At 47.8% G+C, this 15,249-nt stretch overlaps 1 protein-coding gene across 2 annotated transcripts in view; it reads left to right on the forward strand.

Moving 5' to 3' along the window:
* The first annotated feature begins 1,372 nt into the window (after positions 1-1,372).
* Positions 1,373-15,249, forward strand: part of TPP2 (tripeptidyl peptidase 2) — a 398,345-nt gene continuing 384,468 nt past the window's right edge. Inside the window, exon 1 of one of the 2 annotated variants that reach the window (XM_085622690.1) lies at positions 1,373-1,693. In XM_085622690.1, coding sequence (XP_085478816.1) covers positions 1,529-1,693 — 165 coding nt within the window. In that variant the 5' untranslated portion in view covers positions 1,373-1,528. The remainder of the gene's footprint in view (positions 1,694-15,249) is intronic. The other variant, XM_085622691.1, reaches the window with a different exon arrangement.

The following is a 15,249-nucleotide window of genomic DNA, read 5'->3' on the forward strand; positions in this document are numbered from 1 at the left end:
AAAGCCCAAATAAAAAAAAATGCTGCAATTAGTCCTGGCGGGTACGTGGCGGGTGCTTACTCGTGGCAATGCACATGGTTGTGCACAATGTTTTGCAACCACACCTGCTACAAAGCATGGCATGGATTCCCACTGTGAAGGCAAGGGGTAACTGCAGAGCTCTCTCTCTCTCTCTGTGTACCGACTTGAAAGGAGCTGACAGCGGTCCTACCGACTGATTTATGCTGCCTCCCACCTCCCATTCATAATGTGTAATTCTTTGTTGTGGCTGCTTACTATAAGGGGCATTATCTGCTCTGTTTCTTTAAGGAACAGGGATCTCAGTGCTGACACACTGCAAATTCAGATGCTGAGAGGAACGTCTGCTGTCGCAGGCAGGTCACTGTCCTGTCATTGACTTTAGTGCGCCATTACTGCCCCATTCATAGCATGGGGGTGGGGGGTACGTCACTGCTCACAGCCCCACTGCGCTGTGAAGGATTAGAGAAACTTTTGCTACACAAATGCAGCTCGCAGCAGAACGGAAAGTTCTGCACAGCAAGTTCCCATGATCCCTCCTGCTGACATCACTCCTCTGAACAATGCATGTGTTTAAATCTTTATTTATATTCTTCAGATATTTGAATATCTCTATCAAGGGATGTTCCGGAAGTTCTCCCCAAGGGAAAACAAGCATTAAAAATGCAATAGGTCTCGCCTTTGATTAAGTTAAAGACATTTGCTTTGCTATACAATACCATTAGCAAAACAAATGGCTTTAACTTAATCAAAGGCGAGACCTATTGCATTTTCAATGCTTGTTTCTTATTCTTTTATCTTTATTTTGAGTTAGTTTTGCTGTTGAAGGGAGAGAGTGTGTAGTATGTCGCAAAACATTATGTATTGTCTCTTTAAATTGGAAATAGAATTTGTGTATGTCATTTATTATTACTGTGCATGAGAACGTTCTCTCCTGTTGCCTGGTGAGTGTCAGTTGGTGAGAGCTTCCCCTGATCAGCTGTTGCCTTGCAGTGGTTTCTCGTCGTGGACGTTACCTGAATAATTGTTTTCATCTACGCTACTGCCTTCAGAGTTGATCCATTTTCTACATTCCCCTTTACTACAGATATGGTTCCACTGTACTCTACTGACGTCGACAGCTGGGGGTCTGCAGTCTTGCCAGTAACGAGATGTATGCCAATGACGTCACAAACAACAACTTTGCAGACCTTGTGTATGGCCGTCCTCAACTGAAACGTTCCTTCCTCCTCCTACTTTTTTTGACAGTTACATGACGCATCGGCTGCGTGAGCTATTCCCTCAGAAGCACCCACGCTTCCGCCTCTCCCTCAGCCGCTCCCCCATTGGTGGCCAGGATAACACATGCTCCTCCTCCCGGCGCGTCACGAGAGTTCTATGGCCACCCATCCGCTGTCTAAGTCTCCCCTGGGTCTCTCCTGCCACCGGCTGCACATTGCACCGGTCGCCTCCCTCCTGCTCCTCCCCCGGCCCAAGCAGCAGCTCCAAGAAGCCCCGTTGTATCGTCACCATGGCCTCTCCGGTGGCCGAGGAGCCCTTCCCGCTCCACGGACTTCTGCCCAAGAAGGAGACGGGTGCCGCCGGCTTCCTCGCCCGCTTCCCAGAGTACGACGGCCGCGGGACGGTTATTGCTGTGCTGGACACTGGCGTGGACCCTGGGGCGCCGGGCATGCAGGTAACAGAACGTGCATGGAAAGCAGGGACGAGAGCAGATGTAGCGGGTGCAGTTGATCCCACCCCTCCTTACATCCGTGATCTTTGGGTCAAGAATAGAAGAAGCAACTCACGGTTACAAACGCAGACGCCGGCATCTGTAGCTGGCTTTGTTCCGCTCCTGGAGGGCGTTTTGAAAATGAGCCTTTACAGTCTACCGAGTACTACACAGTAAATCATTCCCACATGCGGGGTCTACCCAACTGAACATTTGCATGTGCTAAAGGTTTATTACCTACTGCATTGTTTTCAATCCCAATGGCTAGGTTTCTGTGTAGTCCTGGCACGCAGTGATGACGAATGTTATCAAAAGCGGAGACGTCACTAGCAGGGGACGCGCCCTGTTTTTGACACAACTACCCAGTCCTCGTCAGATTTGTAGTTCCAATGTAACATTTTGTTAGTAAGGACTTTAAAATGATTCTACCCTGAAAATGCCACTGGTAAAGTATCCGGAATTGGCTGACAGTGTCATGATCTAGGGTCAGCTGGCGACTAGTGTGTTAACATAGCTGACTGTGTGACATTGTTATGTGTAACTTTTGCACCCCTGGCTTTTGTCACCCTTTGAGTAGTAGTTTTTATCACCAGCAGTTGAAAAAGTAAACGTTTTCGACTGCGCACGAAATCAGTTGCATACCTCAATTCCCGCATTCATTCTAGGAATAGTAACAGTAGACGTGCATGATGGGGCGATGGGAAATAGAATTAGATTAACTACTGTAACCTGACTGGTGACAAAATAAGATTTTTAAAGTTGCCTTGTGACACTTCATCATACCATTAGTACGTATATATGTTTTTTTTAAATTCTATTTCTACAACTGCAAAGTTAGAGGAATTTTTAAAGTGAATTATGTGACACTCTTGCTAGAGTACAGGGAGAGCGAGAGATGTCGTTCTTTGTAACAGACCGCAAAATGTAAATTCATGTAAATGAACTGTATGCATTCAGCAGTTAGGAAAGTAAATCCTGAAGCTTATTTTTTGTAATTCTGAAATGTGCTGGAAATAGAGAGTTTTTCTTTTTAACAGGGCCAAGTCAAATAAGTCAATAAAAATATTAGAAGACCTGAGTACTATATAATAATCCTTTATACACAGCCATAAATACAACAACTAAACTTTAAGTGTGTACAAACAGATCTGCAGCAATCAAATGTAGTGCTCTATGAAACAAGGAGATCGAACAGTGCAAGTGAGTACAGTGATACATAGTGTTCAAAAAGTTAGACGATAGACACTATGGCGATCAGTCAAAGGGCTAGTACACCAATGACTGGTCAAAACAATAAAATAATTTTGTATTGTAAACCACATCAAATTGACCATCTTTTTAATCATAATGCATTTTCACCCATTGATGTCAATGACGGTTCGACCCATCAGGAGAATTGAACAGGTCTTCATCAGGACAGTAATTATTTTCAGAGCTATGGGTTGATCCTAGGTCACTTGTGAGGAGGTGTCTTAAGAAATGGCCTGGCAGGTTCTGAATTAAAAAAACAGGGTTTGGAGCAGGGCTGAATCTCCAGCTTGTGATAGTAGCCAACTGTCGGGTTAAAACTAATTAAGGCCACAGATGGTAAGCTTTCAAAGTTTGTGTTGTACCTGTCAAATTAGTCAACTGCTCTTACCGGAGGATTTAATCCAGTTGATGACATTAGAACTATCCCATGAGCTCGTGTTAGCCATTGACATACATGCAACTTATTTTCATTTTCAAGGTGTGTCTTCTTTAACCTTTTTGAGACAATATTTACATAGTCATTTTAATCTTATCTCCTTTCACTTTGGTGACCTACTCCCAAATACATTGCATCACAAAGATGTTTGTTACCTTCTTATGGACCTGATATTCTTTCTAATATACATACTTACTACAGTGCTTGAACCCCCAGCTTTTGAATGTTGGGAAAAACTGTTAACAAACTCATATAGACTAATTTTGATTTACAATGTGGACAAGTAAGTTGGTGATGGCTGTGTACTTGATTTTGGCTTGAAGCGCCTAACTGATATTTCATGACAAATTTTTTGAACTCACTTTATTTGGGTAAATAATCTATATGTTTATCCTGCAGCTCCAACCTTTTCTGTATTAAGAGCTTTGTACATTCAATGAAATTCACTCTGAGCTTTTAATACTATTAGTGTTGTAATTATGACGACATCAGAAAAAATGATATTAGAGGCCACCTCATGCAAAAATATCAGCAGTGATCACCTCAGTCATCAGGCACGGTTGCCAGCAGTAATGCAACCAAGAATTGACAAAGCCAATAGATCTCACCTTTCAATTGCTTTAGCTGACCGTTTCACATTGACAATAAGTTCTGCTGATGTTGTATTGCAGGGCACTGCAGTATGATGACATTTCGTTTTGCACGCATAACCTAGCAGGCCCATGGATGCATCTTTAGGCCTTGAAAAATCATAAAAATGTTACTAGACTTGCAGGTCTAGTGACTTAAATAATCTACTCAACCTAATTGTAATGCACTTGACCCATAAACTGGTTTCAAATGAGGGGATCATGGGCATATATTTTAATTGTAATAGCCGCCATTTCCTTCATTATCACAAATCAGAGTAGCTTCAAATATGTGAGTTCACCATGTCTGCTGCACATAAAACTCTTGTTTGATTTAATAGACTAAAAGTTTTCTCGATATATAATACAAATTTAGCGACAGATAGGATACACATGACCCCTGATTAGCCTCTTAGTTCATTAACAGCATTGTCATCCGGGCGGGCGAAGGAATGTTTTTCAAATCATGTTTAAAAACGATCACTTTTAATAAATACATAACTAAAGCATGAAGTGGTAGCACACTGTCATTTGCAATCAGCAGATTTTACATTGAAATGGCCACACAATTTCCCACTGACACGCAGTTTTACTGATAAAACTATATAGCGTAAAAACAATAATGTTTGGAATAAGTTTGTGCAAATATGTGCCATTTGCACATCACCAAGTAAAGTTTCCTGATTTTGTTTTGCTCCTATTTAACTTTTTGCATTACACTTTTTAATTGCAAAAAAAATGTGCTTTCCTGATATATTTTAAAATATTTGTTCAGTAATAACTTTATTTCGGTCAGTTTGACCTTTAAAAGTACATCTAATGTGCTTCGCGTGCAACGGGGGGGACATGTGCTTCACTGTAAGGTCAATCTACACCCCGAATGTGCATCAGGAGTCTTTCCTAAAGATGGCCTTTTCTGAGGTGTTGGCCTCGCCTGATTCCCTGATATTGATGGGGGGGGGGGGGGGGGGACCTGAATGTGGTGATGGATGCGGGTCTGGATAGGTCAGGGCAGCGGTCACATCAGGCGGGTGCTCTATCGCCGGGGGGCAGACAATGGTTGAGTGATGGCGGTCTGCATGACGTCTGGCGCATACAGCACCTTACCGAGCGCGATTATACTTTCTACTCTGCAGCGCACAAAACTTATGTCCGCCTTGATAATTTTTTTTGCCTCTAACTCCTTTTTGCCATGCCTGACGGATGCGACCATCACTCCCCGCACCCTGTCCGACCATGCCCTCATCTCTGTGCAACTCAATTCTCCGACGGCCCGTCCCTCTCCGTCTGCGCGATTCTTTGCTCAGTTCCGACACCCCGGTTGCTCGGATTCGCATTGCGATTATTGCTTATTTGGCAGTTAATGATCAGGGCACTACGTCTGTGGCGGCGGTTTGGGAGGCCCCCAAGCTGGGGGTACGGGGGGAGTTCATTGCGCTGGCGGCTGCGTTTGCGCGTCTCCGTAGGGATAAGCGCGCGGAGCTGGAGCGTGAGGTGGGGACCCTGGAGTCCATCCATAAGCGCACCGGAGCGCCCAGGGTGTGGAGAGAACTCGAAACGAAGCGGCGTATGCTGAAGCACCTGGATCTCGACAGGGCCGAATATGCGCTGTTGCGTCTGCGGCATAAATTTTACCTTAGCTGGGATAAAGGGGGGCATTTATTAGCCCATAGGCTCAGAGCGCGCGGCGGTCCAGACCATTCGGGACGCTCAGGCGGTGGAGCAGACTACTGACGCCCTTATTGTGGAGTCTTTCCGGCAGTTTTATCAGCGCTTGTATACCAGGGAGGCGACCGGTCCGGTGGAACGAGTGGCCTACCTTGCCTCCTGCCGTATCACACCGCTGTCCGCGACCTCTGCCAAAGGTCCTGCGTACTTTTGGCTTCAAGCACCACTTCCTTCGCTGGGTGCACTGTCTCTATGTCGCCCCTAAGGCATCGGTGAGGGTGAATGGGTGCCGGTCTTCCCCCTTTCCCATCACTAGAGGGACGAGACACGGGTGCCCCCTGTCTCCACTGTTATTCGCGCTCTATATGGAGCCCTTTGCCCAGTGCATACGGTCGAATCCGGATGTCGAGGGCCTTAAGTTCGGTGCCGACATTCATAAAATTAGTCTCTATGCGGACGATGTTATTCTCTCTCTTACCCACCCACGCACCTCTTTGCGGTATTTGATGCGAGAGCTCCACTACTGTGGATCAGTTGCAGGCTTTAAAGTTAAGTTTTCAAAATCGCTGGTGCTTAACCTATCTATCCCTGAAGAGGAAGTCAGTGATCTGCAGCGAGACTTTGCCTTCCAGTGGGTGCACTCTGATATCTCCTATCTGGGGATTCGCTTGGCCTCATCGGTTGTCAAAACGGCCCACCTTAATTATAAATTATTGGTGGAGCAAACCACTAAATTGCTATTAGATTGCTCTCGCCTTGGCCTAGCCTGGTATGGGCGGCTCGCGGCGGTCAAGATGACGGTGTTGCCGAGGGTCCTTTACTTGTTTCAGAAGCTTCCCGCACAGCCGCCTCCGGGTACCATCCGCAAGTTGCAAGATCTGCTTGATATGTTTTTTTTATGGCACAATAAGAGGCCAAGGCTCGCCTTATCGCTCACTACTACGCCGAAGGCTGCCGGAGGGTTGGGTTTTCTGCTGTTGACGGTGTATTACCAGGCCTCTTGCCTCCGATATATCACGGAGTGGAATCGGCCTTCCTCTAGCAAGCATTGGCCTTTTATGGATCAGACAGTCGCGGGTTGTAATATCTGGTGTGAGCTTTGGCTTCCGTGGAAGCACAGGGCCTGGGGTCTCTATTCATCCCCGGTGACTTCTCAGACTCTTAAGGTGTGGGATCAACTAGTGAGCTCTCGGGGGTGGACCACGTTCCCCCTGCCCTATGACGCCTATCGTGGACAACCCCGATTTTCCGCCGGGCTGCGCGTCGCCTGTTTTTCAGCGTTGGCGTGAGGAAGGCTGTAAGAGAGTGGGTTCCCTAGTGGAGCCGGATGGAGTGATCCCTTTCGCCCAACTGCGCAAAGACTATTTTGACCTGCCGTCCACCGACGCCTATCATCACGCACAGCTTGCACATTGGGTGACCCTCCCTCACAACTTAGCCTTGATGTCCCGTCCCTTGACCGCTTTTGAGCGCTGGTTGATTTACAAGAAAGATGATCGGAAGCTCATTTCGGAACTATATGCACTGATAGGTCGAAGGTGCAGGTTCGCTGGGAGACTGAGCTGGGGCGCCCGTTAACGAGCAAGGAGTGGGAGCAAGTTTTCTACCGTGTCCACCATACGGCGTCCGACACGGCGGGGGCCGAATCTGCCTTAAAGTGGCATCATACTGGTACTATACTCCGGCGCGCATTCAATCTTGGGACCCTACTAAATCCAGTCTTTGTTGGCGGGGGTGCGGGGGTGTGGCAATCTGGCACTCTTGTGCACTTGCTGTGGCGCTGCCCGAAGTTGGTGCGGTACTGGGCAGAGATCTTGGATGACCTTGACGAAGCGTTTCAGATTAAGTTGCCGCGGGAACCTGCCCACACGTTGTTAGGTCTCCCTCATCCCAAGTGCTTCCCCCTGCGCACGATGCGGGGTAGGCAGCTGGCATTGGTGCTGCTTGCGGAGCGGCACGTTCTGTTGGCGCAATGGGGCTCTCCGGCTGCGCCGGATCCGAGGGACTGGATCCGGAGGCTCTGGCATCTGCTGGCGATGGAGCGTCTATCACTCAGAATTGATGGGAGGGGTTCGGATTATGTGAAGATTTGGGCTCCCTTTTTGCGGCTTCTGTCCAAGGAGGTGCGGGAAGTTACGTGTCCTAAATATTTGCTAATTCTTCAGCTTATCCCACTAGAACCGGCAAGCGGCACCGGGGAGGTTTGATTCCACGTTGATCAAGATTGTCGACTCTCAGGGCTTCGGGGTAGTGGGTAGAGGCTGATGCGGAGAGGGAGGGTAGGGGGGCGATGGAGTTTGTATGTTTTGTTTTGGACTCTTCTTTTAAATCTGTGATATGCGAGCGCATGCCTGACAGGCCTGACCTGTGTTCCATCCTTTCATTGCGGGGTCGCCCTCCGGGCTGTAGACCTGTGTGCTGTGTATGGCATATTTTGTTTCGCTCTGCCGGCCAACTGATGTAGGCAGTCGAGCTGTGTACTATGCAGGTGTATCCAGTCAAAAAAAGAGAGGGGGGGACCAGGAGCTCGTTATGGTCCAATGTCCGTGCTCCACTCGTAACAGTTAAATCAATGAGGACATTGTTCCCTGTTGGCGGCGAAACTGAAAATATCGTTCACCTGCTCAACAGAGGAGAAAAAGGTGGGAAGAGTGTGAAGATTGGGAGAGGGAACAAGGGGGGGGGGGAAAGAAAGAAGAGGAGAGGGGAGTAGAGGTAGGATGAAAAGAGGCTAAGAGAATTTCCCCAGTCTCAAGGATCCACTCCTGAAGGGGAGGACTCTATGAAGCCTCTCGTGAGCCCTCACACACCCCGAAGGATGTCTTGCTTCATCATTGGGCTAGTTGTTGCTCCTCGTCGGGCCGGCGCTGCAATGCCCGACGGTCCCCCGAAGGGTCTCTCTATCGGAGGTCTTTTAAAGAGAAAAGCCGTAAGGTGAATGCGGGTGTGTGGGCAAAAAAAGAAGCGGTGAGATGGATCCGAGAGGTTAGTGGTAAGATGCGTGCAAAGTGTGTGGGTTTAAAAATGCCTAGGGGTGTCCAAAAAGGTGGATATTTAATAGTATGGACCCTCTGGCAGACTAAAAAGACCAAAAGGTCACGGGGTCACTAATCGGCTCAAGGTGCTGGTGTGACTATAATTAAAAGGTCGACATGTTTCACGCCTTGTTACAACAGAAAATTACCAAACTCCAGAAAGATGTCAAAAAATTTGACAGGGAAAAAGTATACCCGTACATCACAGAGGACTATCAAACCACGGACAATGATGCCCTCTCTGAAAATGGCTCGACTTCATCCAATAACTCAGGGCAGTCGTCCTATAGCAATTCGAGCGATAGAAGCTGGGGAAGAGCCACGAAACAACAGGGCCTTCTCCCACCGCCCCAACTCATGCCACCCAACCCGTATGGCTTCCAGCATCACCCCTATCCGCCCCAAGGCCCTATGTGGTATCCTGCCTTCAACGGACCACAACCAGGCTATGCCCAGCAAGGCTACTCCCAACCTTTCTTCCCGAACCCACCACCTCCTTTTCAGTACAGAGGCAGGGGGCGAGGCAGAGGGAGAAGAAGAGGTCAGAAACAGGTCATATGGCAAGACGCCGGACAACCACACCAACAACCCCAGCGACAAACCAGGAGTATGACGAATCAAAGACCTTGATTGTCAACCTCTCCAAGAGACCACTGAATGCAGAAGAAACCTCGACACTCGAATTGGGCCTTGGTTTCGTTCCTACCCCTAAGGAAGATAACTTCAGGATGAATCAAGAACTACACCAACTTTTCCGGAAGATTCGATTACAGGCATTCTTTTTGGATAAACCACCCCAGGACAAAGATGACACCGGCCTGAGACCCCCATCCAAGTTCACACCTACATCCTCTATGGTACCACCAGAGGTACTTACCTTTTGAGAAGGCTGTACTGAAAGAGACGACTCAACTCATGAAAAGACCTACGTATAACAACCTCCCGAGTAAGAATCGTCAGGCCTTAGAATCACTCAGGAAAGATGAGACGATCATCATTAAACCGGCGGATAAAGGGGGCGCGACTGTCCTCCTGGACATCACTGACTACGAAGCTGAATGCGAGAAACAACTCAGTAACACCAAGTACTATCGCAAACTGAACAAAGACCCCACTGAAGATCTATCGAAGAGAATCAGGATTTTGGTCAACGAGGCGAATACAGAGGGATGGATCTCCCCACAGGAAGCGGCATTTCTGATCAACGATGACCCCAGAACACCCTATTTTTACGTCCTCCCCAAAATACATAAGGGGGTCACCCCACCCCCAGGGAGGCCCATAGTTTCGGGCATCAACTCCCTCCTGGAACCACTGAGCCAATTCAGCGACTATTTTCTCCGTCCGCTGGTACAGAATACCACCGCGTACCTCAAGGACACTCGAGACGTTCTCAATCTCATTGAAAAAATCAACCAAGAAAACATGGAATCCATTGACTTTCTCCTCACCATGGACGTAGAGGCGTTGTACACCAACATTCCTCAAGACGCCACCATTGAGGTAGTCAACGACCTACTACAAGGGATGGAACCTCTCACCAATACACCAGTGACCTTCATCATGGATCTGATCTCACTAGCCCTGAAAGAGAATTTCTTTATGTATAAAACCTCTATCTTCCACCAGGTACAAGGTACCAGCATGGGGAGTACCTTCGCGCCGAGCCTGGCAGGGCTATACATGGCCTCGTTCGAGAACAGCCACATCTTTCCCGACACGAACCCATACAAGCAAAACATCATCATATGGAAACGATACATAGATGATATTTTGATCTTCTGGAAGGGCACCAGAACATCGTGCGATACCTTCCTGGAATGGGTCAATGGACTGAACCCACACCTTCGTTTCACGGGAACTGTAAGTGACACCACCATCCCCTTTTTGGACCTCCGGATCATCCTCGAGGACGGCACCCTAAGGACCACACTTCACAAAAAACCGACTGACCGCAATAGTCTGCTTGATTTTAACAGTCACCACCCCAAAGCCCTTCGGGAGAACCTCCCGTACGGACAATTCTTGCGTATACGACGGAACTGCTCAACCAGTCAGGACTATGAGAAGGAAGCCAACCACCTTGAGCAAAACCTCCTGGACAGACACTACCCCAAGAGAGTAGTAAGATACGCAAGAAAAAGAGCCCGAAACAATCACAGGGACGCATTATTGGAACACAGAACAAAGACACCCAGCGAGTCCATCACATGCGTCACCACTTTTACACCCCAGTCCAACAAAATCAAACAGATCATAAAACGGAACTGGAAAATTCTGAACACCGACACACTGAACCTAGAATTACCACGCTTCGCTTTCAAAAGAACAGCGAACCTACGTGACAGACTGGTCAACACACGGCCGCTGCAACGTAGACAGGATCAACCCAACAACACACTGTGGAACTCAACCCCTGTGTCAGGCCACTACCCGTGTGGAAATTGCCACGCTTGCTCCACGACCACGCACAGTAAGCAACTCTTTCTGGGCAACTTCACATGGGAACAACGAGGTCACACTAATTGCAACACCAAAAATTGCGTCTACCTCATTACATGCCCGTGTGGCCTAAGGTATGTCGGCATGACCTCACGTTCCATTAAAGTCCGCATCAGCGAACACAAGAGTACCATCCGTCGTGGACGAACTGCCACGAAGCTCACTAACCACTTCATTGACCAAGGGCATACCAGCGAACAACTTACATGGACCATACTAGAGTCACGACCCTCCTGGAATGCTCAAGCCCTACTACGCCAGGAGCAACGCTGGGTGTTCCGCCTCCGTACCAACACGCAGGGACTTAATGACGAGATACCATGGGTAGAACTGTAACTCACATTGGCCATACCCTGACCCCGGTGGATACTCCTCACCACTTATGAGAGAGTAATAGAATACACAGGGGCGCGCTATACTTGGCTGCATAGGCATATGGCATGGATTTCCCTTCTCCAGCACCTTCGCTTGCCCCTGTTCTAAGTTTGTACAGGTTAGGGAACCCGTGTCCGCCTCATTGTTCACTACGGGACACACCGTGTCCAAGATACACACATCTGTCTCCCCTTTTTATTCTAGGCTGCACCAGGGACACACCGGGGACCCACAGTACACATCACGGGACATACCAAGTCCGGGCTACCCATGTATACCACCCTCTCCAGTCCTGTCTGTACCTGGGGTAAAGCATGGGCTCATGAGCTCCTTAGGACAACTCACCATTCTCGAGCAGGACACCATGGGGTGTCTATAGTGCACACGCATCTGGCGTTGTTTCGCTTCTACACTCCACGCATGCGCACGACCATGGACACACTCACTCACGCATGCGCACAACCATGGACACACTCACCTACGCATGCGCGACACACGGCACACGCCTCCGGCCCTCCCACAGGAAATGGTTCACTCCCTTTCCCCGACGCCTTAAAATGAAGCCTGCAAGCAACGGACACTATCTCCAGGCAGCCGATGGCAGTGGGTAGGTGCTGACTGAGCCGGCCTCCGACGCAACCGTGAGTACATACACGCAGGACCCTACAGGGACTATCTTATATACGAAGTCCTCCTCCATGCAGGAGTCACTCCCTTATGCTCTCTACGCTCTGTTTTGACCCACCAGCAAATAGGGCGCTGGCAGCCTCGGCGGATCCTATGCAGCCCCGTACAGATACACGAGGGTAAGGATGGGATAACCTTGTTAGTCACTATAGAAGTTTGTTAGAAGTTTCATGTTTTTAAATATCCTCACGACCCTGTATATAGACACTGCCTTCTTAAATGACTCTCTTTTTAAGCGCCCGCTCTCTGTCCGTACTAACTAATCCGGCCAAGCCCCTTCCTCATCCAGTCCAGTGGGCTCGATGTTTACGAGCAACATGATGTGTGTATTTTACGTGTCTGGTTCATCTGTTTTTCATCCATCTGTTCTGCTCACTGCACATAAACCTTCCACATCCGGGTCCCCCGCAACTAGTTGAGTGGGTCCGTTTTTCTTGGCATTGTGGTGTACGCTATTCGCGACACTGGTATGTTCGCTACATTAAGTTGATGGTGTCTAGGCCCTGACCTCGATTACTCGTTTTTGTTGACATGGTCACCGGGGTGACCACACTATCACCATGTGAATGGTTTGCAGGGGCACATCCAGATCTTGCTGTGCTTTCTCGTAATAACTGTGTCCAGTTTGTACCAGTTCTATCCTAACTATTCATGTGTGTATTGTCACCCCTTCCCCCCTTTCCCCCCCCCTTTTTTCCATTCCCTTTCTCTCGAAACCTTTCCTCCCCACCTCCCCTTTCCCGTTTCCTTTTTTTTTTCCCCTACAGGTTACACTAGTTTGGTACGTTCTTCTTGTTACTGCTGACCAGGTCACTGTACCCCGCAGTCCCGTACCTTTTTTAACCTTTTCCTTAGACGTGAGTTACCCTTCCAATCTCTGGCACTCACCGTCTTCACCGTGCACTACTTTTCACTTGTCTACGGTCCTGAAGAAACGCCACTGACCCGTCTGGGCATCCAAGGCGTGAAACATGTCGACCTTTTAATTATAGTCACACCAGCACCTTGAGCTGATTAGTGACCCCGTGACCTTTTGGTCTTTTTAGTCTGCCAGAGGGTCCATACTATTAAATATCCACCTTTTTGGACACCCCTAGGCATTTTTAAACCCACACACTTTGCACGCATCTTACCACTAACCTCTCGGATCCATCTCACCGCTTCTTTTTTTGCCCACACACCCGCATTCACCTTACGGCTTTTCTCTTTAAAAGACCTCCGATAGAGAGACCCTTCGGGGGACCGTCGGGCATTGCAGCGCCGGCCCGACGAGGAGCAACAACTAGCCCAATGATGAAGCAAGACATCCTTCGGGGTGTGTGAGGGCTCACGAGAGGCTTCATAGAGTCCTCCCCTTCAGGAGTGGATCCTTGAGACTGGGGAAATTCTCTTAGCCTCTTTTCATCCTACCTCTACTCCCCTCTCCTCTTCTTTCTTTCCCCCCCCCCCTTGTTCCCTCTCCCAATCTTCACACTCTTCCCACCTTTTTCTCCTCTGTTGAGCAGGTGAACGATATTTTCAGTTTCGCCGCCAACAGGGAACAATGTCCTCATTGATTTAACTATGCAGGTGTATCACTTAATAAAAAGATTGATTCTAAAAGTACATCTAAAATGGAATGGTGACTAATGTGGGCGACAGGAAACTCTACTTTCAGTTTAGAGCTGGCTCCTTGCCTCTTAGATTTTTGACTGGAAGGTGGGCCAGGAACTCGGAATTGCAGTGCCCTGCATGCGGGGCTGCAATTGAAACAGCTCCCCACTTTCTGTTTGCCTGCCCGGCATTTACCATTCCAAGGCGCGTTTGGCTTTCCCCAATGTGTAAATCTCTCGGCACAAGGAGCTGCGCTGTAGTATTACGCATTTTGCGCACTAGCTCTTTAACAATAGTTTCTGTCGCATTGGCAAAATATTTGGGCTGGGCATGGGCATTGCGGAGAAAAACAATTAAGCGTACCCTTGATGGCCTTTAATGAATTTTGTGTTTGGGTTTTCCCTTTCATCACCTGTGCCAGGGACAATTTTAAAGTGTTCTTATTACTACATGTCAGTCCATCGAAGTGTTTAATGTTTTTTTTAAAGGTATTTTAATGTATTTATTGAAATGTATGTTTTTATGTACTATGTTTGTGTCTTTTATGATTGTTTCTTAAATCGAATAAAGACTGATGAATTGAATTGAATTGGAATACAATTGATTTACTTTAAAATCTAAATGGATAAAAAGAGAGAGAGCAAGATTGGATACATACAATAAAAACAATTGGATAAAACATGCACAGGTATGGCGTGGAGCAATAAGAAATGTGGTGCTATCTATGGAAGCAGCTCAACAAGTAGGAAAATAAGATCATATAAGTCAGTAAATTAATCAAAGATGGAAACAGTATTCGTGATTCAAAGTGCATGTGCGAGATATAGGAGCGGGTCACCGGTCCAAATATGAGGGGTCAGAGCTTTATATTAGCCACTAGAAGCGGGTTCTCGGGAGCAACAAACCAATTGGCAGTAAATGCGAAAATTAAATGAACTGCATCAGTGCAAGTGATCTCAATTGGACAGTAAAGCCGGTAGACCCTTTAAAATTCCTCATTGCATTTGTGAGAGACTGTAGACCTTATTTATTGAATTGGTTTTAAAAATGCTCTGTGAGTGCACCACATAGTATATTCGGTAGCAGGCTTTCTATTCTTTATCGGGAGGCTAGAATCGTGTTTCAATATCCTAAAAGCCTCGTAACAGTGCCTGGTACCTAGGTTTCTACAGATCTGGACCAGCCACAGTTTTCTCGCTTTGTGGTAGCTGGGGCAGCAAAAGAACACATGAAAGTCTGATTCTGTGGAGCAGTCACAGGCCGGGCACCCCAGAGTTTGCGAGCCCGTCCACTTATTTGTAAAAGAGCGGAGAGGCAAGGCCCTGTGTCTGAATTGCAAATAAA

The sequence above is a fragment of the Triturus cristatus genome, chromosome 8, assembly GCF_964204655.1.
Source record: "Triturus cristatus chromosome 8, aTriCri1.1, whole genome shotgun sequence".
Lineage (NCBI taxonomy): Eukaryota > Metazoa > Chordata > Amphibia > Caudata > Salamandridae > Triturus > Triturus cristatus.